Below are 25,765 nucleotides of genomic sequence, written 5' to 3'. Positions count from 1 at the left end.
AACATTTTGTCTTTCGAATAAAGCTATTAGATGAACAGCAATAATGAAACTACAACTATTAGGTCGTTTTATAGTACATAATTATCTCATGCTCACAAAGGCTGCATTTATTTGATCACAAATACAGTAATATTGTAAAATATTTTTACAATTGTTTTCAATTTTATGATATTTTTGAATGGCAAATATATTTTTTAATAGCCTATATATTTCTTTATGTTTATTTTAAAGTTAAGCGGTTGTGTTATGCCTTTTTATTTATTCTCCTTCAATAAAAAGTTCAGAGGAACAGCATTTAATTGACATTTTTTGTAAGTCATTATCGATCGATTTAATGCCTCTTTGTTAAATAAAGGTTTTTTTTTTTTTTTAATAATAAAAAATCTTACTAAGCCCAATACAGTGAACAGTAGGCTATACACAAACATATTTATTATCAAATAAGTGAGCAGTACTGTTGTAACTTACCCATCTACACACTTTTCTCCCCCGTCTCTAGACATGAATAAGATATGGGAACTTTGGGGATTTCGGTCTTGCATTGCATTTTACATAAAAATGTAATACAAATAAATAAATAAACAATTAAATTCAGCCACAGAACATTCAGTATAAAGTAAAAATACCTTTATTACATTCTGGAATCCATGTATATCATTCTTATTGTACAATATTAACTCTAAATGGGGTTCTTTTATTCTCTGTGTCCATAATACACCATAAATTATATTCCTTTAAATCTATAATATGATTTATTTGCTTAAAAATAAAGTTACAACTGAAACAACCACAGAAGGACCATGGCAAAGAATTAGGACTCATGTAGGGGAATTCTGCTTAAAAAGTGCTGTTTAAAAAAAATACAATTTTAATTCTTCAAGACAAAGGACGACACTATGTGGGTGAGAAAATTTTACATAAAAGCACAGAAATGATGAAAGAAAATATCACAAACCAATAAAAAACAACAACACTAGATTTAAAGATTAAATCCATTGTTGTGTGTGTGTGTGTGTGTGTGTGTATATATATATATATATATATATATATATATATATATATATATATATATATATATACACACACACACACACACACACACATATATACATACACACACAGCTTAGTTTTGATCCTATTCATTTTTGTAAGCAATTTTAACTGAAAAAGTCCTCCAAAAGCACTGATATAAGACAGGGGTAAAATTCTTTCATACTTCTGTGATTAACATTCACAAGAACACAGTGATCAAGGTTTAAAAACTTCTATTTGGTTCAAGGTGTCTTGCTAAGGCTAACTGAAGAAGACATTTTAGGACAGAGAACCCAGCTATCTCCCTGAGTGACTGAGTGCACACTTCCAGAACTAGCCTCAAGGACAGGCCGGACACTTGTGGCTTTTTTTAGGGCTGTGAGTTACACTCCAAAATATACATAGTCTAAAACTCTAAAAGTTTTTTACAAAGTAGTTGCACTTTGTCACAATCTTTCTCCACCTTCACACATTAATTTAATTTAAGCTAATAGACAAGAGTAAAAAAATAATGTGTAGCCGGACCTTAGCAAAGGGGGTGTTAAACGATCTGAGATGGAGTGCTTATGAAATCCAAGCAGACCCTCAGCTTGTGAAAGCCGTCAATACTAAAAATGGAAAGACTGACTATTGCACAGGCAGACACTATGATACGGTGTTAAACACCCAGAAAATGTGTATTATACCAACCATATAAAATCTTACAAGAAAATATACAGTTAGGCACTGGTCCAGCAGTGCAAAAATAAAACATCAGATGAGCTTGATAAGTTTATCTATCAGGAAACTGGACGTTGATACTTATCAATCATTCAAAACATATTTTATTATCTCTGTAATCTCAAAAAGCTAGAACCGGGCACTAAAGGGTTTCGAAAAGCCCTCCTTTGGGCTTTAGTTTGCAGTCTGGTTTCTGGGCCACTCTTACACCTCCTCTGAGACCAATCCTCATAAGAACGGACAGATAGTAGATCTTTCTCCTTTGGTTTGAGTTTTGGAACATAAACTAATCAGTATTCCCTAACTCAGGGGGGTAGCTGATGGTTCTGTTGACCAATAGTGGTGTAAGAAGTGAACACAAAGGGCAAATGGATGATGGGGAAAAAATAATCACATAGCAACACAACACCGATCCCCGAATCAGACACAATGCAAAGCATGAGGTATGGCCTGTGAATCCACTTATCCTCACAGCTGTAGAAACAGAAAAGTTACAACATTTCTGTGGTGTCCTCATGACTGACGGTGAGCTCAGGTTGGCCGTTGTCTCTAGAAATATAAGGTCCTTCCAAGTTCTTTGCATTCTCCCAAGGCCTTGCTTCCAGAGCTGTCTTGAGTGTTTTGCTGCGCTTCAGAAAGTCTCATATAGTGGCATTGTCTTTTCGCCATTTAATGTGAAGAGACAGCAAAGACCTGCTCTTGCAAAGTCCTTTTTATGTTGAGTGTTTAAGTGCTGTCCACCTGCATCTAAATCTAAAGCTTTCAAAATGTGCATGTCATGCCAATTCCAACTCCAGCCCAGAATTCATCTCCTATGGTTGGGAAGTCTTTGAAAGGGCTTGAGAACATTCAATCTAAGGTGCATACTTTCTATCTCTGCCTACATACGCTATCTACAGGCTCTGTTTATAAATATACTCTCAAATACATCTATCTTTCTACATACGTGTGGTTTCGGATCTAATGAGGTTATCAAAATATCATCTGATGTCTTTATACAAAGTGGCATTTGCATGGGAAAGGGAAATAAGGATGAGGTTTTCATTAGTTTAGTTGCATCTTTTAAATTTATATGCAAAAATAAAGAGCTCAAATGACAACCATGTGCACGTATGGCCTGTGCAGTGTGCTGTGCATTAGTGTTCAGTCTGTTAAAGTGAAGCTGCTCATCTGGTGTTTACAACCTCAGGTGTACATGCATTGGTCCCTTTAAACAGTTTTGCATGGATTCAAAACTGTTAGTTTACAGAAACCAGGCCTTAAAAGCTTGTTTTATATATGGAGCAGGAATACATAATACATTCTGTCTAAATCCTGAGGCTTTGCCACATGTCAGTTGAGTTACATTCATAGTTTTCTTCCTAAGTCTACTCTGAAAATGGGAAGTATCCACTTTTCAAGCACTTCGAATACTCTTTTCTTTTTAATTAAATATACTTCATTTACTCTCTTCGAGTCACTATATGTAGGTAGCATGAGTAACAAGCACCTTAAATGACTGCTGATATTAAACAGCATCTTATAAGAAATGTGGGTCCTGTTCAAATAGAGGAGTGAATCACTCCATCAGGAGGGAGGTTATAGATGAGGTCCTAAAGTGTAACGTGCAAGATTGTCAGTGTGTTGCTGGTTTTTCTCAAACACATATCCATCTACCTCCTCCTATTTCCATTCCCTGTCTCTTCCTCTCTCTGTCTTGCATCAGAGCCAATATGACACTTCAATGAATGTTAGCCCTCGGTGGAGTCTGGGAAGGAGATCTCGCTGCAGAAAACCTCTCTGTAGAGAGCAGGGAAGCTGTAGGCCGTTTCTGGGTGAAGGAGACGGAAAAACTCCAGCTTATCAATATGGAGGTTGCAAATTGACTTCATCATGGGCAACTTGGACACCATCTATTGAGTCAATAAAAAAAAAAAAAAGCAGTTATAACATTTTACTACATAACTCATAAAAACATCACAAAAAAGATGTATAATATCATTTAACATGATTGATAAAATTCTTAAATATTCAATATTCTAATGTAAGTGTAAAAAAAAATTGTAGTGAAAAATGTGTGCATTTGGGTCTTTTTAAATTAATTTTATGGAAATTAATAATATACACTATGAATCAAAAGTTTGGGGTCTGTAATATTTTTTTCTCTTATGCTCTCTCTTATGCTCACCAAGCTGCATTTATTTAATAAAAAAAACAGCAACATTAATTTAGTTTTTTTGGTTAACCTTTCAGCAGTCTTGAAACATAAAACTTCTGAATAATTGTAATTGTCTTTGCGGTCACTTTTGATCAGTTTCATGCATACTTGTAGAATAAAAGTATTCCTTAACTTTTAACAACTTACTGATCCCAAACGTTCTAACAGTAATGTGTAACAATGAAAAAAATAATCATGTTTCACCATACAAAGATGAATATTATTAATTCATAAAGAATTTGACACTTTACATCTATTATTATAATATTTAGAATAAATAAAGTCTTCTCCATTATTCACTGACAAATAGGACCTTTGACACATCTGTCATAGTCAACAAGGTTTGGAACAGTTTTAAGAATTCACACAAATCATAAAAATAAAAAAACAGTTAAAATGTCAAACTGATTAAGTGTGTGAACAGCATAAAAATCAGAATGGCATAAATATATTTAATTGCATGTGTTTATTTGGACAGCCCTGATTTTCTCACATTTAGCAGCTGTGAGAGAGTGAACTTGTTTTTCATCCATTCCTAAGATTTTTTTCCCCAGTACCTTTGCCAGTTTCTCCTCAGGGGCACCGCTTTTATGAAGACAGTGTTGTAACGCAACATAGACCTTCTCCTGAAGTTTCTGCACCTTCTGAGCATCTGTCAACCACGGTCTGTCTGTAAAATAAATTGGTGGAAGAGTAAACTCTAATGTCTGGTTATGTATCTTTTGGAAAGACTGTAAGAGTTAAAGATTACTTTAAACTAATTTTACAGTAAAACCACCTGGAGACAGAAGCACAGTGGCGGTAAACAGAGCCATCTCCTCTTCAGACAGCTGTAGCCGACTCAGGGTTTTAGCCATCTCAAACACAGCACCCACTAGATCATCACATCCTACAGACAGGAAAACCCAGAAAACACATTTGAAAAATAAATAAAATAGTAGAGCACAGTTTACCAAGAGCAGTAAAAAATGTCACAACTTTAGCCAACTTCAGCAATCTTTTAATTGACCTATTTTGCATTTAAAATGAATGTTTGTTTAGGTCTATATAAAGAGTAACAGTGACTTAATCATGTGATTTTACAGCACATGGTGTACCATTGCTCAGGTTAATTGCATACAAGTACCAAACATGCCCTTCGGAATGCCACAAGGTTCTAAATTATGTGAAAGGTCTAGGGAATAGACTCACCGAGCGCTTTAAAGAGATGTGGGCTTGCAAACTTTCCATCGAACAACAGTGTGTTGTTGATGGGGTTGTAGGCCCGACACATTCGGATCAACAGCACGTCCAGGCAGCCTGGATGGGCAGCACCACATAGAAGATGGACATAGGAAAGGCAGGAAAGAGGGAGGCAGGGGGAAGAAATAGGCAAACGAATGCTCCACGATGCACACGTACACACAGGAAAACAAAAAACAGTTAGGATTTAATTGCACAAATTACAAAATGTTTTCAAATTGAGGTTTCATTAAAACAGTCATCATTTTCACAATCAAAGAGTGATGTCAACATTCAATCGAATGGCAATGATGGTTGTTTTAAAAGAAAAGAAAGAAAAAAGACAAAAGTGTTTTTTGTTTCCATTTAAAATCGGGTAAAAGGCACACCACACAATGCAAATAGGGAGGACATAAGCGGGGGAAAATGGGTGAGAGAAAACAACAACAGAGCCATTGTCAGAACACAGTTGAGAAATGAAACATACAACTATCATGCCATAATAAATATGCTGTATTAGAAGGGTTAACCAGAAATATAAACTGGGCACTTAGGTGTATTTACTGGAGGTATTAACTAATGTGGATAACAGATAACTGATTTGGTTGCTGTCTTGCACAGAGTTGATGCTGACCTGCTTTGAGAAGGATAATCTGGTCATTTTGACACAAGTCCAGGAATCCAGAGATGCGCTTGGCAAACTCCACCACATACTGGATGGCGTTCGTGATGTACTCAGCACACTGCTGCCACATTACCTCTGTGGACTTGGATAAGCAATACATTTTAGACTCTTCCACCCATGTTCTAATTATTCACAATTATGATGTGCACTTGACGTACTTTTTAATCTGTTTTTAATTAGCCCCTTAAATATTAAGTATTCTGTGTTATTCATTAAAATGGAATTTAAGGTTGGGCAATTGCTTGGATCATAACATAGATATATTGTACATACGGTTACACCCTGTGGTACCTTGTTTTGGAAGACACGCATCTCCTCAGGTGTGTAGAGCGTCCAGGCAAATCTTTTCAGTTCTTCTGTGCTATACTGACTTGTCTCGATGTGGGATTTTACCACATTCTGTGTAATCCGTTCTAAAGGAAACATACATTTTTACAATATGATCAAACACAACATCATAAAGATTATATAAAATATGGAAGAATGTCACAAAGATAAATGACAGAAATTAGATTTAATTTTTTTGTGGTATCAGTCGGTGCTGAATGATACATGTTAATTTTCAAATTGCTCACTTAAGGTTAACATTTAAACAACAAAATAAAAAATAAAACTGTTTTTTTAAAACATGGAATTTGTTGCATGTAAAACAATTGATTCGTTCTTATTTTTTATTTATTTAGAGAAAATAGCATAATTTCTAATGCAAACAAACAAATAATTAATCATAGACATTTAATAATATTCAAAAACTACTGTTCAAAAAAGGTTAGGGGTTGGACTGTTTTTTTGTTGGAAAAAAAGTAATACTATTATTCAGCAAGGACACATTCAATTGCTCAAAAGTAACAGCAAATACATCTATGCATTTATGCAGCCTTGGTGAGATTTAAATACTTCTTTCAGAAATATGAAAAAAAAAGAATCATCTTACCAACCCCAATCTTATGAACGGTAGTGCATACTGGTACATATTATATATACAGTAATATAATAGAATATGCATACTTTTCCATTATCACTGTATACTAACCGAGTTCCATCAAGGAACAGCCTTCAGGTGGGTTAAGTAATGAGCGAGTGTAAAGTCCCGTCTCGTGCAGGGTCTGGTACTCGTGTTTGATCCGTGTTGTGTCACTAAACTCCTGTCTGTTCTGCTCAGGAGAACTCTGGGAGGACTCACTGCTCCCACCGCTTCCTCCCAGCAGCTCTAGGCTGCAGTAGTCAGCAGCTTCCTCCGGTGTGAGCGGCAGATCAAAGAAGAGACCGTCTGGTAGCGTGGTTATGTCATCCAGGTCACTTAGTGTGGTGCTGGAGCCCCGGCTGTAGGTCCGGCCCTGGCTGCTGCTGTTCTCCCCGACCTCGTCACCAACATGGCTGGGTACACCATTGCCTAAGCCCCCTGTCCGCTCCTGGGACTGCTGGTGCTTCTGAACCTCGGCATAAAGGCTGTCACGCTGCTTTTTTGACATGCGTCCAAACTTCACCGCTGCAGAGAAAAGGAGGGTGTGGAAAGTAAGACAACAGTTATATTTGATTTTAGATAAGAACTGAAAAGCAAGCTTAAAAACACGGAACGTGCCAACATCATACCACACAGGGGAGATCAAAACTGAAACTACTTTTCATGCCTGACTGTGTTTCTTCGGCCAGTGGCTAAATGAAGTCCTAACAGTCATACTAACACCACAGCTGTGTTTAATAGAGCTCAAGGATACTCCATTTCCAGTAGGAAATATGATTTTTCATAAAATTAGACTCACCATCACGGCTCATGCCAAGTGCCAGACATTTCTGCAGGCGGCAGTGCTGGCAGCGGTTGCGATTGGTTCGGTCAATAAGGCAGTTCCTCTGCCTGGAGCAGGAGTACATCGCATTGTTCTGCTGACTTCGGCGGAAGAAGCCCTTTATGAATGAAAATGTGAAAAAAAAAAAAAAAAACTGAGTTCAAGAAATGTGCCCGCCTTTCCATTTCCTCATTGTTCGTAAATCAAGGTCAAAACCTCAATTAACTCTAAAACCTCACTGTTTTCATAGTATCAAAATCTCAAGGACTAGCTGTATTGGTTCAGACACCAGTGCAATCATGCCATCATTTATTAATACCATATGCAATCCATGACGGTTTGAAAAAATCATAATGTGGAGTAATGTGGTTCAATACAAAGAGCACGTCATTTGGCAAAGACTTTCGGGCAGAGAGTCTGAAACATTAGATCAGATCTGGCACACATTGTGTGTCTTGTGGTCAAATACAAGCTGACTGAGATTTCTGACTCGTTGGAGAGCCAATCAGATAAAGGGGTTGAATTGTTTACCGTTTCAGGAAACGGTCTGAAGACGTCATCAGGGTGTAACTACAAGGTACTCTAACTTTCTTGCAAGTCTTGTATACTTCAAATGTGTTTATTCTACCTTTTTTTATCTGAAGAAAAGGGAAAATTTGGGGGAAAACAATTTGACAGAAACCTTTAAAGCAATTCTAAGAAATGTTGGTCTTTTAAAGAGAAAAATGTAATTCTATAATCATCTACTCACCCTCATGCTGTTACAAAGCTGTATGATGTTCTTTTTCTGCAGAAAACAATGTTTTTAAAAAGTCTCAGTGTTTTTTCCATACAATAAACAGGGGTTTAAAGTTTTGGGCCCCTTTGGCTTTCACTGTATGGACAAACAGTGAAACATTCGACAAAATATCTTAATTTGCACTACACAGAAAAACAGAACAACGTGGAAGTTTGGAATGACATGAGGGTAAGTAAATTATTATAAAATTGGCATTTTGGTCTGCTCTATCCCTTTAAACCTTGTATAGAATTGAAAATGAATTGACTGAAAGGATGCTCTCTTACCTTGCAGCCTTCACAAGTGATCACGCCATAGTGGATGCCCGATGACTTGTCCCCGCAAATCTTGCATGGGATTACTTCGATTTGTGCTAAGAGAGGGAGAAGTGGAACATGAAACATTGGCTAAAGTTTGACACACTTACCCAGCACCTCCCATACACAGCCTATAGAAAGGTCCTGACACAAAGCACACAAAGCATTGAAATCCATCTGCTACTTACAGTTCTAAAGTGAGCTACAGCTACAGTGTTCTTTGTTTGACCCATTGATCTTTGAGCAATCAATCAAAAACATAAAAGAAATATAGGCTGGCGCCGAGCCTGAAGGTCTGGTCTGACTCTCACAGGGACGTGGAAACTTTGCTATTGTCATATTCCTTCAACAGCAACAATACACAGCTAATGCATAAAGAGATGGGTTAAGCGCTACAGCTCACATTCAAATAATTTAGGTTTTGACCCACTCAGGATGACATAATAACACAAGTCCTTGGACCACAGGATGAAAAACAGCTTTATAAACAAAGCTTGCTCTCTGCTTGGCACAGCTGAGATGGAATTAAGCAGATTGTAATGCTCTGTATGGGAATTATAAACAGTTGCAGGTTCATGAATAGTACCTTTGAGTGTAAAGAGTTCCTCAGAACCAAACAACATTATACACACTTACATTTGGAAGTCCTCTATATCCCATTAAAACAAGCTGTTCTTTCAAGCAGAAACACTATCCTTGAACAGCAGGTCAATATAATTTTTCTTCAGGGGCCTATGGTAAGGAAGCTTCACCTAGTGCAGATGAGCCAAATGGCATGAGATAGATCACAAAAAAGGTTTTTATCATGATGACGTGGATGTAGGAAAGGTCATTCATGTTTTATGCAATGACGCAATATCTTAGGTATCTTAGGTTGTGACATTTGTTGTGACAGGGAACAGTCACTCCAGAGATAATGACATGAGGACTTGCACTTCAGCTTGAATGCTTGTTGATGTGTGTCACATTTGAGCAATGGAGTCTGAGAGCGGGGCAAATAAAAACAGAGGGAACATGAGACAAGTTTTTGTGATGTTTCCAAAAGCTCAGTTGATAAACACAATCTGCTCAAGCACTTTTCAAAGCATCGAGAAAGAAAACAAAAATGTATTCCTTAATACAGTAAGTCAGTGAAATTACTTAATGGAACACATTCTATCTTTTTTTCACTCGCTGTCATTCCTTCTACTCCATTCTGAGCCCCCGGCCCCCACCCTCCCCGTGTTATATAACTGCTGTCTGGCTACATTCCACGTACACACTCATTCAGAGGAGATCACCCTAGCAACGGAGTGACGAGCATTCCTCCATCCCGCCCCTCCCACCTTCCCATTGGCTTGTGACAGCGTGGCTTTGATTCTGACTCGTCCGCTCACATGCCACTCACCTGCGTAGCACAGTCAGGCTATGGGGCTGAACTGTTCTACTGACACACTTTCCTACCGAGCCGAGGGAGGCGCTTGTGCGGTAGCCTCACAAGTGCTGTAATCTGATTTATTTTTTCTTTCCTTTTTTTTCCCCCCTTCTTGGCATGTTTAAGGAGGAACCGCAAAAATCAAAGACCATTATATTATCAGGAAAAATTGTCATTTCAGTTTCAGACAAATCCAAGGCCTCTATAAGTGACTCCAGATATTATAGATATATATATATAGGGTTTTTTTTTTTTAGCACAGACACATGATCAAGAGGTGCATTTTATGTAATGGCACAGGAGTGATATATGACTTTTGCACATTTGAAATATCTACAGTACACTCATTAAGGGCTCTGTAACTTACACTTGCCCCTCAACATGTGGCAGCCTGTCAAGAATTTGAGCAGAGTCCCAGCTGTCTCGTAGCGCTCACATAAAACTATTTTTAAGTTTTGACTGCTGTGCATGGTGGTTGGAGGTTGAATTAAATAAAGACTTGGTTTTACCATGTTATGTGTTAGTTAAACAAAACTTTTCATACTGAGAATATCACACAGCAAAATGTCAGGTAAAAGCAAACTGCACAGACTACATGGCAATATGACACATCAAACAGTATTGTCAAGACACATTACAAGTTTTATGGTAAATTAATCAATGAAAAATGGGAATAAATATATCACTGACTAAAACTTTTGAGGTCAAAAGGGCTGACAGAATAAGCAAGATGACCGCCTGTTCAGTTAAAATCAGGAACCTCTGGTATTTAGTCTGATAAATCTCCCTTTATCACTTTAAAAAGTTTAATTAGTTAATACATCTTTTGAAAGCCATTATTCATAACATATCAAGGCAATCTCCAACAAACATTCAAATAAGACAAATCAAAAGTATCAAACGGCTCTTGTTTGATTAACCGATTCGAGCACTGCTGTTGAAACCGGAGGCAAACACAGTCAGACTACAGAAAACTAATTAAGAGGAGATTTATTAGAGTGCTATGTTTATCGGGCAAGCTGGGGTTAGTAACCTAGCTCTTCTTATCTCCTCTCTCTAGGCCACTCTATTTCATTTAGTCAGTATGTCAGTCCATCAAACACCAGTCAGCAGTTTCACAGAGTAATGCTGGGAAAAACCCAATACAAATTCAGAGACTTTGCCCTTTTATCGCACGTAATCAAACAACTTTGTTCAGCAACGTCCAAAGGTTTCATTTACCTTGCATCCGCATAGCACAGTGTATAACTAACCTAACTTTTATGAGATTTGTGTGTGTGCAGTTCATATTAGAGCCAATTTGAGTCTGCTCTGTCCTCACCAGCAGGTTTGCTCTGAATTACACAAACAGGGTTCAATTTGCCTCCGCTTACTTTTAATTGAGATTTCATTTGTAAGGATTTTTCCTCTCCCACATCACTTAAAAATGGCCTACCTGTACTAAGTAAACTGAGATGGTGAAATGACACCGCAAGCCTCTCTTTAAATATGTACAGAGGGATTGAGTAATTCTTTGGTATAAGTAACAACACCAAGTTGAAAAACATGAGCTGATAGGGATTGTAAGGTGACTCCTGATGGGTATTAATTATCTTGATGCCTGCTGGGATTAGGAAACAATAAAAGTCTCTACAAATACATGCATTCAGTCATTTTCCAATCTTGTGGTTTTATATGTTGAATTTAAAATTTAAAAAAAAAAATCCTTGTTGAAAAAAAGATCACTTTGTATAAAAATGCTAAAAATATGAAAATTGCTTGGTCATTATCATGATCAATGATTCATGAAGGGAAAAAAAAGTGAGTTAAGCTTCACATAAAAAAAAAGGCTGGGTTTAAGACGCATTAACTAAAAAAACATAAGAATGCACCTTAGGCGTGTAACAATTATAATGTATTTATTGTTAAGAATTACTGAATATCTTGAATTGATGTTGAAAAAGAAGATTGTAATCCCTCACAGTTCAAATGACTGGTCAAATTGTGGTTTAAATGAATGGAAACTTCATGGGCAGGTGTCAAAGTGCCACTGCATTAAGCTGCTCAGCATTCATTTATAGACAGCTCATTGCTTAAGTCTTTAAAGCCAATGGTGGCTTATAGACTATAGTTCTCTGCATACAGAAGAGTGCCTTTCCTCAGGATCATGGACAAAGTCAAAAGAAATATACTGAATATCCAATGCTCATTTCATAAAATTTTTCAATGGCACTGCTTTAATCCACATTTTCAGTTCTACTGGTACTATAGACTGTTTAGCACATGCTATGAATTTCATAGATGAAACTCTAACAAAAGTCTGCAACATTCAGTTGAAAAGCATAAATATCTGATTTAAACAGTTAATATACAACTGAAATCAAAGGCAAATAAGCTTGACTGAGCACATGTTGTTATACCTTTGCACCAAAGGAGGCGCTGTTTCCTTTGTACGGCATTTAACGTAGTTTTTACCAACACGCTGTATGTTATGCAGTTATGCAGCACTGGGTAAAGGTTAAAATAGAATTCCAGTAAGGAAAACAATAAACCGATATTCAAACTGACCAAGTCTCTTCCTGATCTCGCAGTGTTGTAATAAGCTGTAATGCTCAATGACAGAAGTAGGTCAAAGGGGCAGATAGACTCTGTCACACAGGCGGCCATGCTGAGACTGTAAAACAACAACACGCACAACTCCGCAGACACATCCCCACTCCCTGTGCCCCAACCGCTCACACAACCTACTGACAAGCTGAGGGTCTCCCCTCAACTGCTTGATAAGCATATTATCACGATAAAGACACAAACATTAAGCTGAGCTCAAGTTCAACATGGCGGCTAAGGGCTTATACATACTTAACCAAAGGCATATAAACTTTGCGTTCGACCATAATGCAGCATTTGAGCTTTCCATTTTTTAATTCAGTTCAAATGACAGTAGCCAGGGATACATTAAGCATTTTTAAACACGTTGTTTGATTCTTACATAATAGGTTTGGCTTAGTGGCAGTTAACAGTAACTACAGTTAAAGGAGTGTTGCCAAATATCACAAGATTTTTTTTTTTTTTTCAAAATAAGCAAACTACGTAAAAAAAAAAGAGTTGAATAAATTATTCTAGCAAAATAAATAAATAGTCTAAATTGTAACTTACTGCAAGGTACGTCATTTCAATAATATCCCTTTAAAAATAATTAAATATTTAAAATATAAGTACTTATTAAATAAATCACATAGCTTTTGGCTAAAATGCGTATTTACATTGAGCGGCTATATTGTAAAAAAAAAAAAAACAACAACTCCAAAACATAAACCAATCATATTATAACTAAAGAGACTAAAACAATCCCAACTTGCTTATAAAAAGCGGACATGGCAACTCACGAGACGTTTCCTTCATGACGCTCATCGCTTTTCTTTCACGTTTACAAGCGAAAAAAAACAAAACAGAACCATGCAAAGTTTAAAATTTCAGTGCACTTGTTATTTTCTGTATATGTCTGAGTGGGGGGAAAACGCTATCAAATAGTAAAGAAACATATGTTACAAACAACCAAACAGTGCAGATTTGCTGCTGGAGATATATTTGCGAGCTTTACATCAGTTAAGACTGCGCAGTTCGTGCAACAAACATCAAAGCAAATCCATTCACCATACCGCTGACAAAGTGACAGTATTGTTTCCATTATTAGACAATATATATATATTTATTTTATTTTATTTCATTGAACTTACCTCTCATTTTGATGCTATATTATCTGCGAACGATAATAAAACTCCAGTACATTTGAACTGCGCCGAAAGTCAAACTCAGGTAAATTTTTAAAACTCCAAAACAGAGAGCGGTTGTAAGAAAATAACTACTAAAACTCGTAACTTCTTGCACAGCCTACTTGCTTTTCTCATCTGGTTCTTCAGAGTAAATTCCGCTCCATCATAGGCTTTTTTCCTGCGTAAATGTGCGCACTGTCAGCTGTGCAATAAAATGATGCCCTCTTCTCTCTCTCTCTCTCTCTGCGTCTGTGCTCTACTGTAGTCTAACCTACTTTCGGCGCGTGGACTCTCACATGATCCAGCTCCACTGGCCCGCCTCGTGCCCTCAGGCAGCGGCGCGCGCACTCGGCCACGCGCTTTAAGGAGGATCCGTGTGCCAGAGCCATATTGTAGGCCAGAGCCCGAGCGCGCGTGGGAAAGTGTGGCAGAATCGTGGGAATCTTTCGCGGTTCCTGCGGCTGTGATTTTTTGTGATCACAGCACAGCACCGGTTGAAAAAAATAACAGTGTTCTTATCCTTCCACATTTAAACCAAATGTACTTGACTGCTGCCGAAGCTCTTTCAACACAGTTTTATCTGTTAATAGTCAAGTAATTCGAAAAGGCTAGAGAAATTGCAAATCAATGTTTTATAGGTTTAAAACAGACCTGACCAGGTTATCATATAAGTGCCCGTGTATTTCTTTCTTCCATACAGTCAGTAAAAACAGTTGAAGACCATTTTAAAAAGGCACCTATTATTGTGTGCTTTTAGGTGGTTTTGATTAAATGAGACATTGCATGAATATACCATAGTTTTACAATATTTTAGCAAATCTGCACATATATTTATGGGGTATGGATATTTTTCTATTATATGTGGATTATACCAAGTTAGCCAAATGGAAATCAAATCTATTAATTAATTTCATTTATTCTTTTAGCATCCAGTTTTATTCAGAGAAACGATAAAGAATAAAGCAATGCACAGAAATTAATCCAAAACAGAGCTCAATACAAGTATCTTTGCCATATAGCAAAGTTTTATTACATTCTCAAATAGCCAAGAAGAAGAAATGTTGTGCAAAAATGTTTAGATAAGTGATGTAAATAATTACATAGGGTCTCTGTCTATTCAAAAAAGCATTGCAAAAATGCAGTGTTTAATGTTGACAAATGAGACAACATTTAAAATAAGAAACATGGTCACTACTACAGATGAATGGCCCAAATTGGACTCCCATAGAAACACCATTTTGGGGCTTTGTCTCTTCTCACGTCTCAAAAAAGATTATCAAAAAATAAATCTAATTTCAGTGAACATCTTTTGTAGGGGAGGGTGACTGAGAGTTAAAGCAAAGTTTGAGAGAAGGCAGGGAGTTTTCTTCAGGATGCTACTATAACAATGACAATAATTATGTGGGATGAAATAACAGGACGTGTGAAAGTGGAAAGGATGGAAAGGGCATGATGTAACCAGGGAGTCTCCATTATGAAATGAGGAGAGAAGAGATTATAGTATGTAGGTTAGTAGAACAGTGGAAATGCACAGAAGCTGACAGAAAGCTTTTTTCACTCCTTCCCGCCTGGTCACTCCTTCTTACTCGTTCTAATTTCTCATAACTCTCTTTTAGACTTATGTCCTTTATTTTGAATTACACTGTTGTCCCTATCATCATGAACCTTTTTGATTCCCTCAGACTTTATCTCTGTCTCGTTTCCAACTTTTTTTTACACATTAAACTGAGTTCTTTGTTTTAGAGAACGGGAGGAAATTAGTCTTTCAGTGTTTGTGCAGCGTTGTCAAAACAGACCTCCTTGGGGTAAACATATGAACTTTTCTGCTCCAGGAGCATTGCTTCCCTTTTCATTATTCCTCTGTTTAGAATCCTCTTCCTGTTTCAGAGTCTGTTCCTCACCTTCCTGCAGTCTTGAATTGCATATTTTCATTCAAAAGGGATATATACACACACACACACACACACACACAATCACTGACCTCCTGACCATCTGTCTCATATTACCACAGTCTCTTAAATTAGAGCTTGCTCCATCAGAGAATAGAGTGAAACAGGCTGCCATTAGATGGAGGCACACGGATAGACAGTGAATGAAGCATCATTTCTATTAAATGTCTGCTGGAAAACATGACAAGAAAGTTATCGTGAAGTGAGATTAGAAGTGCATTATAATCTAATGGCGAATGAGTTTCAGGTGGAGAAACAGAGTGGATGAGGTTATGGAGAAATATATGAAACAATCAGTGCTAGTGTGTTTGGCAGTTGATAAAATATTGGTTTTCAGAAGGGATTATTGTGAATCCAGCTCTCATCAGCGTAATCCCCTCACCACTCCTCTTCATTATCTCTTTAATCCGCTGACTCCTCTCCTCTTTCACAGGCTGGATAATCCCTCTCTCTTTCTCTGTGCGAGGGTGTAATCCAGTTTTACCCTGCCCATCCTCTCCTCCATCATTCTCTTCTCCTTTCATCTTCTGTTTCTTTCTCCTCTCCTCCCTTCTGCAGCTCCCTTAGTAATCTTCACCCAGGCTAAAAATACCACTTTAAAATCCCCATTACTTCAATTACATTATACAAACTACATTATACTGTACTATAAAGAATGTTCCTGAATGAATCCTTCGGTCTTAGGAGACTTTCAGAACTGCAGTCAGTGTTTATTCCAAACTGTCGTCTTGGGCCTGTCAAAGCTTCCTTCACATACCGTTGCTCATGGTTTCCGTGGTCTGCCTCGTCCCAGATGGCTGGAATTGCGTCGTCTAGATGTTTTTATTTTTTGTTTAGTAGCTAAACACATAAAGCCATGAATCTCTGTTGACTCATCTCTAATTATCGAGAATATTACAAAGAGATGATTATATCACTGCTCATCTGCCATATACAATGGATCATTTTCATAATTTTCTTGAATGTCTCAAATGAAACTAATGAGCAACTGCAGATAATCATCTTAATCTCAGGCTGTTCCCGCCGGGCAGCCTCAGTATCATGAACAAATGTCAGATGACGCTTCTTGAAATTAAATTATTGACTTGCATACCAGTGTTGTGCGATTACAGTTATGAACCAAATAAACATACATTACTCATGCAAGTAAACACAAGCTGCCCAAATGATTTCTTAAGAGATGGACAGTCACAGATGGATATACAATACGTCAACAGCTATAACGTCATCATGAAACAACAAAAGTAAGCTGAAGACAGTAAAAAACAAAAATAATACAATCTACAATTATTGTATAAAATTGTAATGGTATATAAAAAATGGCGCAGTTTATGAATTGTATAAACAAATTATACAATGACATACGGGGGTCCATATAGTTTAGCACAATTTTTATTCATCAGCGATGCATCAACTTTAACAAAATTTCAGTAAAGTAAAAGTACATTACAGTAAAATAACTTTTAATGTTATAAAAGTTTTTTTTTTTTTTTCAAATCAACACTTTTGCTTTTTACTTTATTTTTATATTAAGATGAACAAGTGTTTTCAACAATAATATTAATAGGAAATATTTATTGAGCACCAAATCAGCATATTAGAAACATTTCTGAAGGATAATGTGACACTGAAGACTGGAGTAATGGCTGCTCAAGCTTTACCATCACAGGAATACATTACATAAAAAAAAAATTAAAATAGAAAACAGTTTGTTACAATATTTTACATTATTATTTTTTACTGTATTTTGATCAATAAATTGTAGCCTTGCTAAACATATGAGACTTCTTTCTAAAAACTATTTCAAAATCTTACTGACCCTAAATTTTAAATTGTCTTGTATATTGTTTTATAAAAAAATATAGGCAGGGGGATAGTTTTTCTTCCTTAGACGCGGATGTGAAGGAATACGACTGTACATCTTTCATATTTTTCACCCTGCTGTCATGACAACAGCTGGCATGACACGACTATCCTCACTGTAATGAATGGCCACTTCTGAAGGTCAGGTATCTTACTCATTCAGTCACCCTCCTTCTTATTTATCCTTCTTCATGGTACCACATCTCTTCTCCTGTTATTTTCCTGTGTGTTTACATACTCTGTTTCTAACAAGCACTCAGGTCTATCTCAGATACCAAGTTACGTCCTCCAGGAAGTTAATAGACCTGTAGTGTATAGCTCTCGTGAAATCTGATATCTTTTATCACCTGCTATCTGACATGTAAAGAAAGTATGCCGTTGTTATAGCAGTTCCAGTAAATGCTGCCCTAAAAAGGTCTTTGAAATCCTCAGGAGATTGACACGCAGATGCTACTAAGCCTGGCTGTTTTACCAGAAAGTCACACCCTCAATATGAATTTTATCTTTGCTTTTCAATGAACAATGCCAATCGAACAAAGGGCGAACATAATGCTGACAAATACATGTACACACAAAGATTATAAGCCCAAACACACCTTGAATGCCAGCTCAGGGTGGAAGAGAAATATTGTCATGAAAATGCAGTGAAATTTCGAAAGAACAACCTTTCAGAAGTGATTGCATTATTAGTTTATTTAGCATTTTAACCTTTTGTAAAATATGAAACAATCAATTTATTATATCTCCTCATAATCAAAGTCTGACTGTACCCTATACCAAAGTTCATTTTGCCCTGCTTTAACAAGCCATACGTGTAGGAACAGCTTGTTAGCTCAACAATCATGGGCCATGGGCACACGGCGCTCGTTTTTGTTTATCTATTATGAATCAGCATGGCACCCAGTGTCCGCCAAAACTGACCCACTTTTGAAAATCACTCTCACACATACAAACACCACGCCACTAGAAATACACACACTTACAATGACTCACACCTCTTCCACTCATTTGTTGACTGCAGCTGCAATGTTGGACAGACACACTAGCGTTCAAGAGTAATACAGTACCTACTAGCATACAGTATATATATATATCAGCAAAGACAAAAAAACACCAATATTGCAGAATGAATTACAAATTCAAGTGGAAATCCAGGCAGTTTTTTAATTTCATATTACTTTGAGCATCTTCACTATCTATCCCTTCCAATTCCCTTCTTTTTCATCCTTCATCTTTCCCTTGTTGCCTAAAGGAAGTGTGGGACACACTGTCAGTCCATCTCTATCTCTTTATGTCTCCCTCCCTCCCTCCTTTCATCCCTTACCACAAAGCAATAAACTTGTGCTGTCATTTAGTTTCCTCTATCCTCTGTGGATGCTTTGCTTGGCTCAGAGGAAACTGTTAATTACATTGCACCCTTTTCAGTGGTCATATGTTGGTCATTTCCTATCACAACGATCATTTTTCACCCCACTCATCTGTCATTATTTGTTTGAAAAGATGAATGCACATCGAAATCTTCTTAGGTAAGCTGAGTAAATAATGGCCTCAGCCATTCAGTTTGCTATTATTTGTAATGAGGCTTTTAAATCACACAGTTCCAATCATTTCCATATTATTTAAAATGTAATAGTTACTTGGGAGAATGGGAACATTACAACAGTGGGGAAATAATTGGCAGTAAATAATGCCCAGAAAGGGGAAAAAGAAAGGTAAATAATGAAATATAAATCTTAAAGAAAGGCACTGGCAATGAAAATAAAACAATTATTTAAATAAAACATAGAAGTACATACTCTGCAAACAAACAAAAACAAAACTAATTTATCTAAAAATGTCGTAATCTCAAATTAAGCCAATATTGAAACGTCATTTCCGTCAGACAGAATGATGGGGAATTAGAGACCTCTGGTGCTGACTTTGGGTACTGCGCGATTTGGTTTACATAACAGATGCTTATCCACTTTGCATAGACCGTTTAGCGGTTAAGCTAAAGTGTATAAACATTATTATTATTCTTCTACCAGTTGCATTAAAAATTGTTACAAACCTTCAAGCATTTTTACCAGTTAAAGTAGGCAGAGTTTGGCGGGATTTTTCAGTTGACAGCAGAACATGTATTTTCTGGTAGGCCTAATTAAGTAATTAGGCTAATTCATGATTATTAGTATTATTATCACCATAATCACATGAATTGTTGTAGTTATTGTTGAATTTTATTCTCTGGTTTATTTAGGGGTAGACATCTACCATAACACAAAGACTATGAAAGCTATAAATCACATTCGTTATTCATTTCCATCTATATTCCTGGCCAACATTTCAGTTTCCATTGAAGAGGAACAGCAAAGCCAGAAAGTAAATGAGAGACTAGGCAAAGTGAGGTTAACATTACAAACAAATATCTGTCAGTGGTCGACAATGCGGTGAATGGAAATTTTTTCAGTGTATTGGTTGTTTTTTCCCCCTTTCTCGTCTGGAAAGTAAAGTTTTGGTCCCTTGTGGCTGGAAAGAATATCCAGGCTAAGCGCTTTTCAGACATGACAGAAACAGTGAGCGCGAGATGGACATCCAGCAAAATGAGGAAGGAAGGATGACCTACTTAGTGGAGAAAAAGGAAAACACACCCCGGGGATGGTGTACAGTTGACACACCACACATATGCTTTCGAGCATGCATAGACATACTCATTCACACACAACTACACACTGAGATGTAAATCCATGTCAGATGCAGTCCCACAAACTCAAGTGTCACATCTTGGAAGTGCGTTACAAAATCCTATTTACTGCTGACAGTTATCTACACGAGCGGTTCAAGGCCGTGCGGCTCTGATGGTTTGGCAACAGCTGTAGGATCCATTCTATTTTCCACTGCAATGGACGCTTCAAGGCAGCTGTGTCATTTTCGAATGCGACCGATCGATTAACACTTTTGCCACATCAAAGCATAACCGCAACCTATAGTTCATTTACCTGCATTACACAAGCTAAAACAGTTTGAAACACAGCCATGTGTTCTTAAGCAACCACAAATTAAATTGTGGAGCAATATGTAATTTCCTGGGAGCAAATCCCATCTGTGCGTCAGTAATTTCCCTTAGGACTAAAAATAATCAGCACAGTGAGATTTAATTAGGTGCAGATCATCTATAGGCTTTATAAACACAAGTTTATAGGGATCCACTGCCATATAGGGGAAGAATCAGCCACATTGAAATGACAAGGCAATGTTTGTCTGCAGAGGGATTGGTAACATGTAATGCAAATGTGAAATCCATCATGCTGTAAACAAAGTACACAGCCTAGTTTTCCTACAGTGTGAGTTTACATCTGTCATGTCATTCAAACTCCAGTTTACTGTCTTCCTTTGTTAACAATCTGCTAAACTTTTCCTTTCGTGTTACACGAAAGACAAAAAAATCATGGCTTTGGGAGGACATGAGTATGATTTGCTACTAAACAATTATTACTCTTCAGGATTGTTTTAAGGTTACATAGAAAATCCCTGGTAAACAACACACTAATCATATTCTCATGTGTATGATCTTTGACTTGAAAAATGCGTTTGATTCAAGAAAGAGAAAGCTCTCATAAATTTTCCATTTCCACAGGAGGCGTTTAGGCATGTGTGCGAGCGAAGTCAAACCTGGAGACTTTTAAAATGAGGGCAGCAGAAATAAAGCAAGCTCTGTATGTAATCTTGTGAATACAGGCTGTCTCGTGATCAGGACTTGTGATCAGAAATACACTGACTGTTAACAATTTTGTGACAGAAGACAGATTATTCAGATCTGATGGTATAGATGGACAAGTTAATTCACTATCATACTCTTCCTGACTTTGTAAACGGTTACAGAGGAAAAACTGGGCTTCATAAACTAAACGAGGATCGCACGCTACCAGACGTTTAACACAAACTCACATAGGAATGTGAGGAATATGAACATAGCCAGGAGGTTCATGACAAATGAAAACAATTTTCTAATATAAGCTCAAAACATCAAACATGTTCTATATCCTCCTCCGATGTCTTCAGACTAGAAATCAGGGCAAAAATCTGAGCAAATATGTGTAGAGTATTCCAGCCAGACGTTGTAAGGTTTAGCATAAATCCCTTGCTTATGTAAAAGGAGTACTTAAAAACAAACAAAAAAAGTTATTTACCCATGTTATGCTAAACGTGTATGACTTTTTCTTCCGTTGAACACAAACAGAGAAATTCTGAAGTCGTTGTTTATCCATGTGATCACAATGAATGGATCATTAAATCTTTCATGCTTCAAAACAGACAAACGCAAGCACCATAAATGTCTCACAAAGGTCCATAGGATTCACACACTTCTCAGTCTTTTGAAGCCATTCAGTATATTTGTGTGAGAAACTTTAACCAAACTTTAAATTGTTCAAGTCTTTGAGTCAGTGAGTTGAACTCAAGAACTGAATTAGACCGATTCTTTGAATCAGTCAGTCTTTGAAATTAATTCGTAGTTGAACTTCACTACTTGGCTACTTGGCTCATAACTTTTCATTTATTGTATACCTTCAGAAGATTCTAAAAAGGGCACGTTGACCACAGGCTTATTAACTTATATTAGTAAGTTAATAAGACTGTTGCACCCTTTTGTTGCACCCTTTTGCATGGAACAAATTGTGATGACATTTTCAGTGCTAAATTGATGAATTTTGGGGTAAATTATCTCTTTAGCAATAAAAGAGGATGAGGTTAACTTCCAATAAGTGTCATGATGCCCACTTGTGCTGCTGATCTAGTCAATATCAGCAATGAGGCACTCAGGTTTCTGGGTCAGCCAAGATTGAGAGGACGGCAGAACAGACAATGAACCTCTCAACTTCCTTCAGGTTTTACGTGAGCAGATGACACACCTTGTTTTGCATGTAACATAATGCCGTAAACAAGATCACCGATGCAAACAATATGTTAATAGTGTAACACTTTTTCACTATCATATTTATTTCCAAACAAAGGCTTTTGTGTCCATGTTCTTGCTTTCTTATGAGATCATAATAATTTGCTTGAGGGCACTGGGTTTATTTTCATTTCAAATCTGGGAGTAGAGTTTTCTGAAATGATTAATATGTTTTGGAATATTTTCTTCACTCTGTGTAATGACTTTAATTATGCTACTAGAGAAATCTTACTCTGCCAATACATACACCTTTTTATTAATTTATCAGACATTTGTTTACAAAAGAACTTGCAGGCAAAGTATATATTTTATCCTGTGTTCCCTGGGAATTAATCCCTTCACCCTGATGTTGGTTGTGCAATGCTCTACTTGATGAACTACAAAAAGCCTAACAATGCATCTCAGTCACCAATTACAGTTGATACATTGTGGTCATGTATTCACACATCGGCGTGAACCTGATTCTGGTGCTCTGATGTCTCATGTAATTACTACCAGAACAGCAAATCCTGGAAGGCCCAGATCTGGCAGAACCTCATCTCTCCAATAAAAGAAGGATAGAGTGACCCCAATTATCACCTTAATAGCATCTGAGAGTGAACCTTTTGGCTCTTGTTTCTGCTGTGTCTCAATAATTCATTAGCTTTGACATTTCATAGTGCCATAGATTACACATCAGATACCTTAAACATAGAAAATAAAAGGTTCGTTTTTGTTTTGAAGGTATTTAGTAGTAATGTGCTGAAATATTTCAAGCTGGTGACATAATTGGGGAGATTTAACTGATTAGTGTTAAATTAAGTGAAATTGAGACAATTACAATTCACCAGAGGTTCACTGATTAAATAAAGTCAATCTCTCTTTGTCTTATTATTGTTTAATAGTGTTTATAAGAGCTTAGGGAGTAATGGATATCATTCTCTTTATAAAAATACACAGTTAAGGAGCTTGATTTAAATTAAACCATAAAATGAATAAAAGGTAATAATATAATATAATATAATATAATATAATATAATATAATATAATATAATATAATATAATATAATATAATATAATATAATATAATATAATATAATATAATATTTGAGCTGGTTGCTGATACCATTTTCTTTTGTAGAGCTGCTTTATAGCTTAATCAAATTAGTTTGATCATTCATTAACTTCACACAGTTATTGATTTGAACTGAATAAACAAACTGACTTGAGCTGGATAAAGAGACTACTGTCTTTTTTTTTTTTTTTTAAGAGCTGGTCTCCATGGTTTTCGGTGACCTCCTGTCAACCATGTCACTGGCGACTGACAAACTGAAAGCTTGTTTAAATGAGTATGCTTGAGAATTTCAAGTACATGTCTTGGACAAAGAGATACACTGTCAAACTAATGAGCTCCATGTTTTATGTGAAGTTGGTATGTGTAAATATCCGATCACAATCCAGGCTTTTCTCTGTTCTAGACTGACCTTGACCTCTGTATCCATTACAAAACACTTCCTTCAACTATCCAGTATGTTCAATACCGAGAAAATGAGCATCCTGCAGTCTTACGTGTGATTATTTGACAAAGCCTGTGTGTCATTGAGTGTTTTAGAAAATGTCTTCTGTATCTGAATAAATCTAAATACATAGACTACTATGTATAGTATTGTAAAAAAATATGACATTTAAAATCAACACTAAAGATCGCATCTGGAAACTGAGTGAATTTCCATACATTTAATGACAATTTGCCAAGTAAGACATGTTCCTGGATCAACACTGTTGTCCAAAAATATAGATTTAGCCCAATCCCTACCCCTACCGATCATTTATTCCTAAAATCAGTGGGAAATGATAGCTGATTAAGTAGAAGCACTATAACCCTGATTGTAAGCCTAAAACAGATCTTTCCTGAAACATTAGATCTCAATTCTGATTGGTTGATTGGAATGTTGTTCCAGGATCAACAAGGATGATGATCCAGGAACATGTTGTACTTGGTGAAATCACGCTCACCTTACAAATCAACATGTGCCTGAACTGAATGTCAGCAGACTGTTGTTATAGCAACACAGTCTCTGTCAGGAAATCCAGAACATGCCCATATATATACATTTTTGACCATTAGTTATTAAATATATATACAAATGTATCCTACTTATTGTATTACATATAGCCATATAAGCCATATAGTTTAATTAAAGTTGTGTTGGCAAAGCATATTAAATAGTCATGGGTCACATGATCAGTGTCACAAATGTATTACTTGATTAATGAGCTACAAATCTTAAACATTTCAGAATGGTTGTTTGTTTCCAGTTCTAAAACTCTCGCTTTGTTTCAGTTTTCAGTTAGATTTTGAATCCAGATTGATAATGTTGTCTCAAACCGTAAGGCTATTATATCCATGAGATGGAGAACACTGCCACCGCGTGGACATCTGTTGTACCAGCAGAACTTGTTTTCTGTTTCCAAGAAAATAAGTTGCATAGAGGAATTGTCTCAGTAAATGTAAATCATCTGTTGATCTGTTGAACATGAATGTGTCTGGCAATAAACTGGAAGAAATAAATATTCAGAGAGCTTCAAGGTTGGAAAATATTATAAAAAGTAGAAGTTGTGGCTAAGATTCATTGCAAGATCTGTTTGGCATTTTTTCAAGTGCATGTCTACAGTCATACCTGTTATCAGTAGACCACAAATGATCCTGCGGTTTAATAACCAAAAAGAGCGCATGCTGCTATAAAGAATCACTAATTATAAAGAGTACTGATCTCAGAACATGTATTGGCTTTTGTATAGAAATGAATAAAGCTCTCTGTACCAGTACTCTTGAGATACATCACATTCGTGGTTTATATTCTGCCTAAAACAGCAGGACTGCCCGAAAGCAGAAGGACAGGAAGAACTGAACAATGTACCACTTAAAAAGTACAATGTATAATTTCTAAAATAAAAGTGGAAACAAACCCAACATTACTCTTTTCTGAGATATTGATCTTTGTCTTTTAGAACAGGGTTTCTCCTTTGTCTTATGTCTACAACCCCTTTAGTAAGATCCAAGTAGACCTTCATCCCTTAGGAATAATAAAAAAATATATAAATAAAAATAACACAAAGCACCAGAAAGACAAACAGCAG

The 25,765-nt window shown here is 36.6% G+C and overlaps 1 protein-coding gene across 4 annotated transcripts; it reads right to left on the bottom strand.

Moving 5' to 3' along the window:
* Positions 1–610: 610 nt before the first annotated feature.
* Positions 611–14,232, bottom strand: LOC128018787 (nuclear receptor ROR-beta). 4 transcript variants are annotated; one of them, XM_052604543.1, is made up of 11 exons: positions 13,868–14,232; positions 8,708–8,793; positions 8,394–8,429; positions 7,619–7,760; positions 6,889–7,344; positions 6,147–6,268; positions 5,805–5,937; positions 5,141–5,248; positions 4,728–4,838; positions 4,507–4,619; positions 611–3,644 (listed from the first exon to the last, which is right to left on the bottom strand). In XM_052604543.1, the coding sequence occupies exons 1-11, from the start codon at positions 13,872–13,874 to the stop codon at positions 3,483–3,485; spliced, it is 1,476 nt and encodes a 491-aa protein (XP_052460503.1). In that variant the 5' UTR covers positions 13,875–14,232; the 3' UTR covers positions 611–3,482. The 4 variants fall into 4 exon arrangements, with proteins under 4 accessions (XP_052460503.1, XP_052460505.1, XP_052460504.1 ...); XM_052604545.1 differs by lacking the exon at positions 13,868–14,232 and adding an exon at positions 8,174–8,280 and having other exon boundaries at positions 8,708–8,786; XM_052604544.1 differs by lacking the exon at positions 8,394–8,429 and having other exon boundaries at positions 13,868–14,231.
* Positions 14,233–25,765: the final 11,533 nt, after the last annotated feature.

This window comes from Carassius gibelio, chromosome A8 (genome assembly GCF_023724105.1).
Source record: "Carassius gibelio isolate Cgi1373 ecotype wild population from Czech Republic chromosome A8, carGib1.2-hapl.c, whole genome shotgun sequence".
Lineage (NCBI taxonomy): Eukaryota > Metazoa > Chordata > Actinopteri > Cypriniformes > Cyprinidae > Carassius > Carassius gibelio.
The sequence above is the reverse complement of the archived record's forward strand: the minus strand, read 5'-3'. Positions and strand labels throughout refer to the sequence as shown.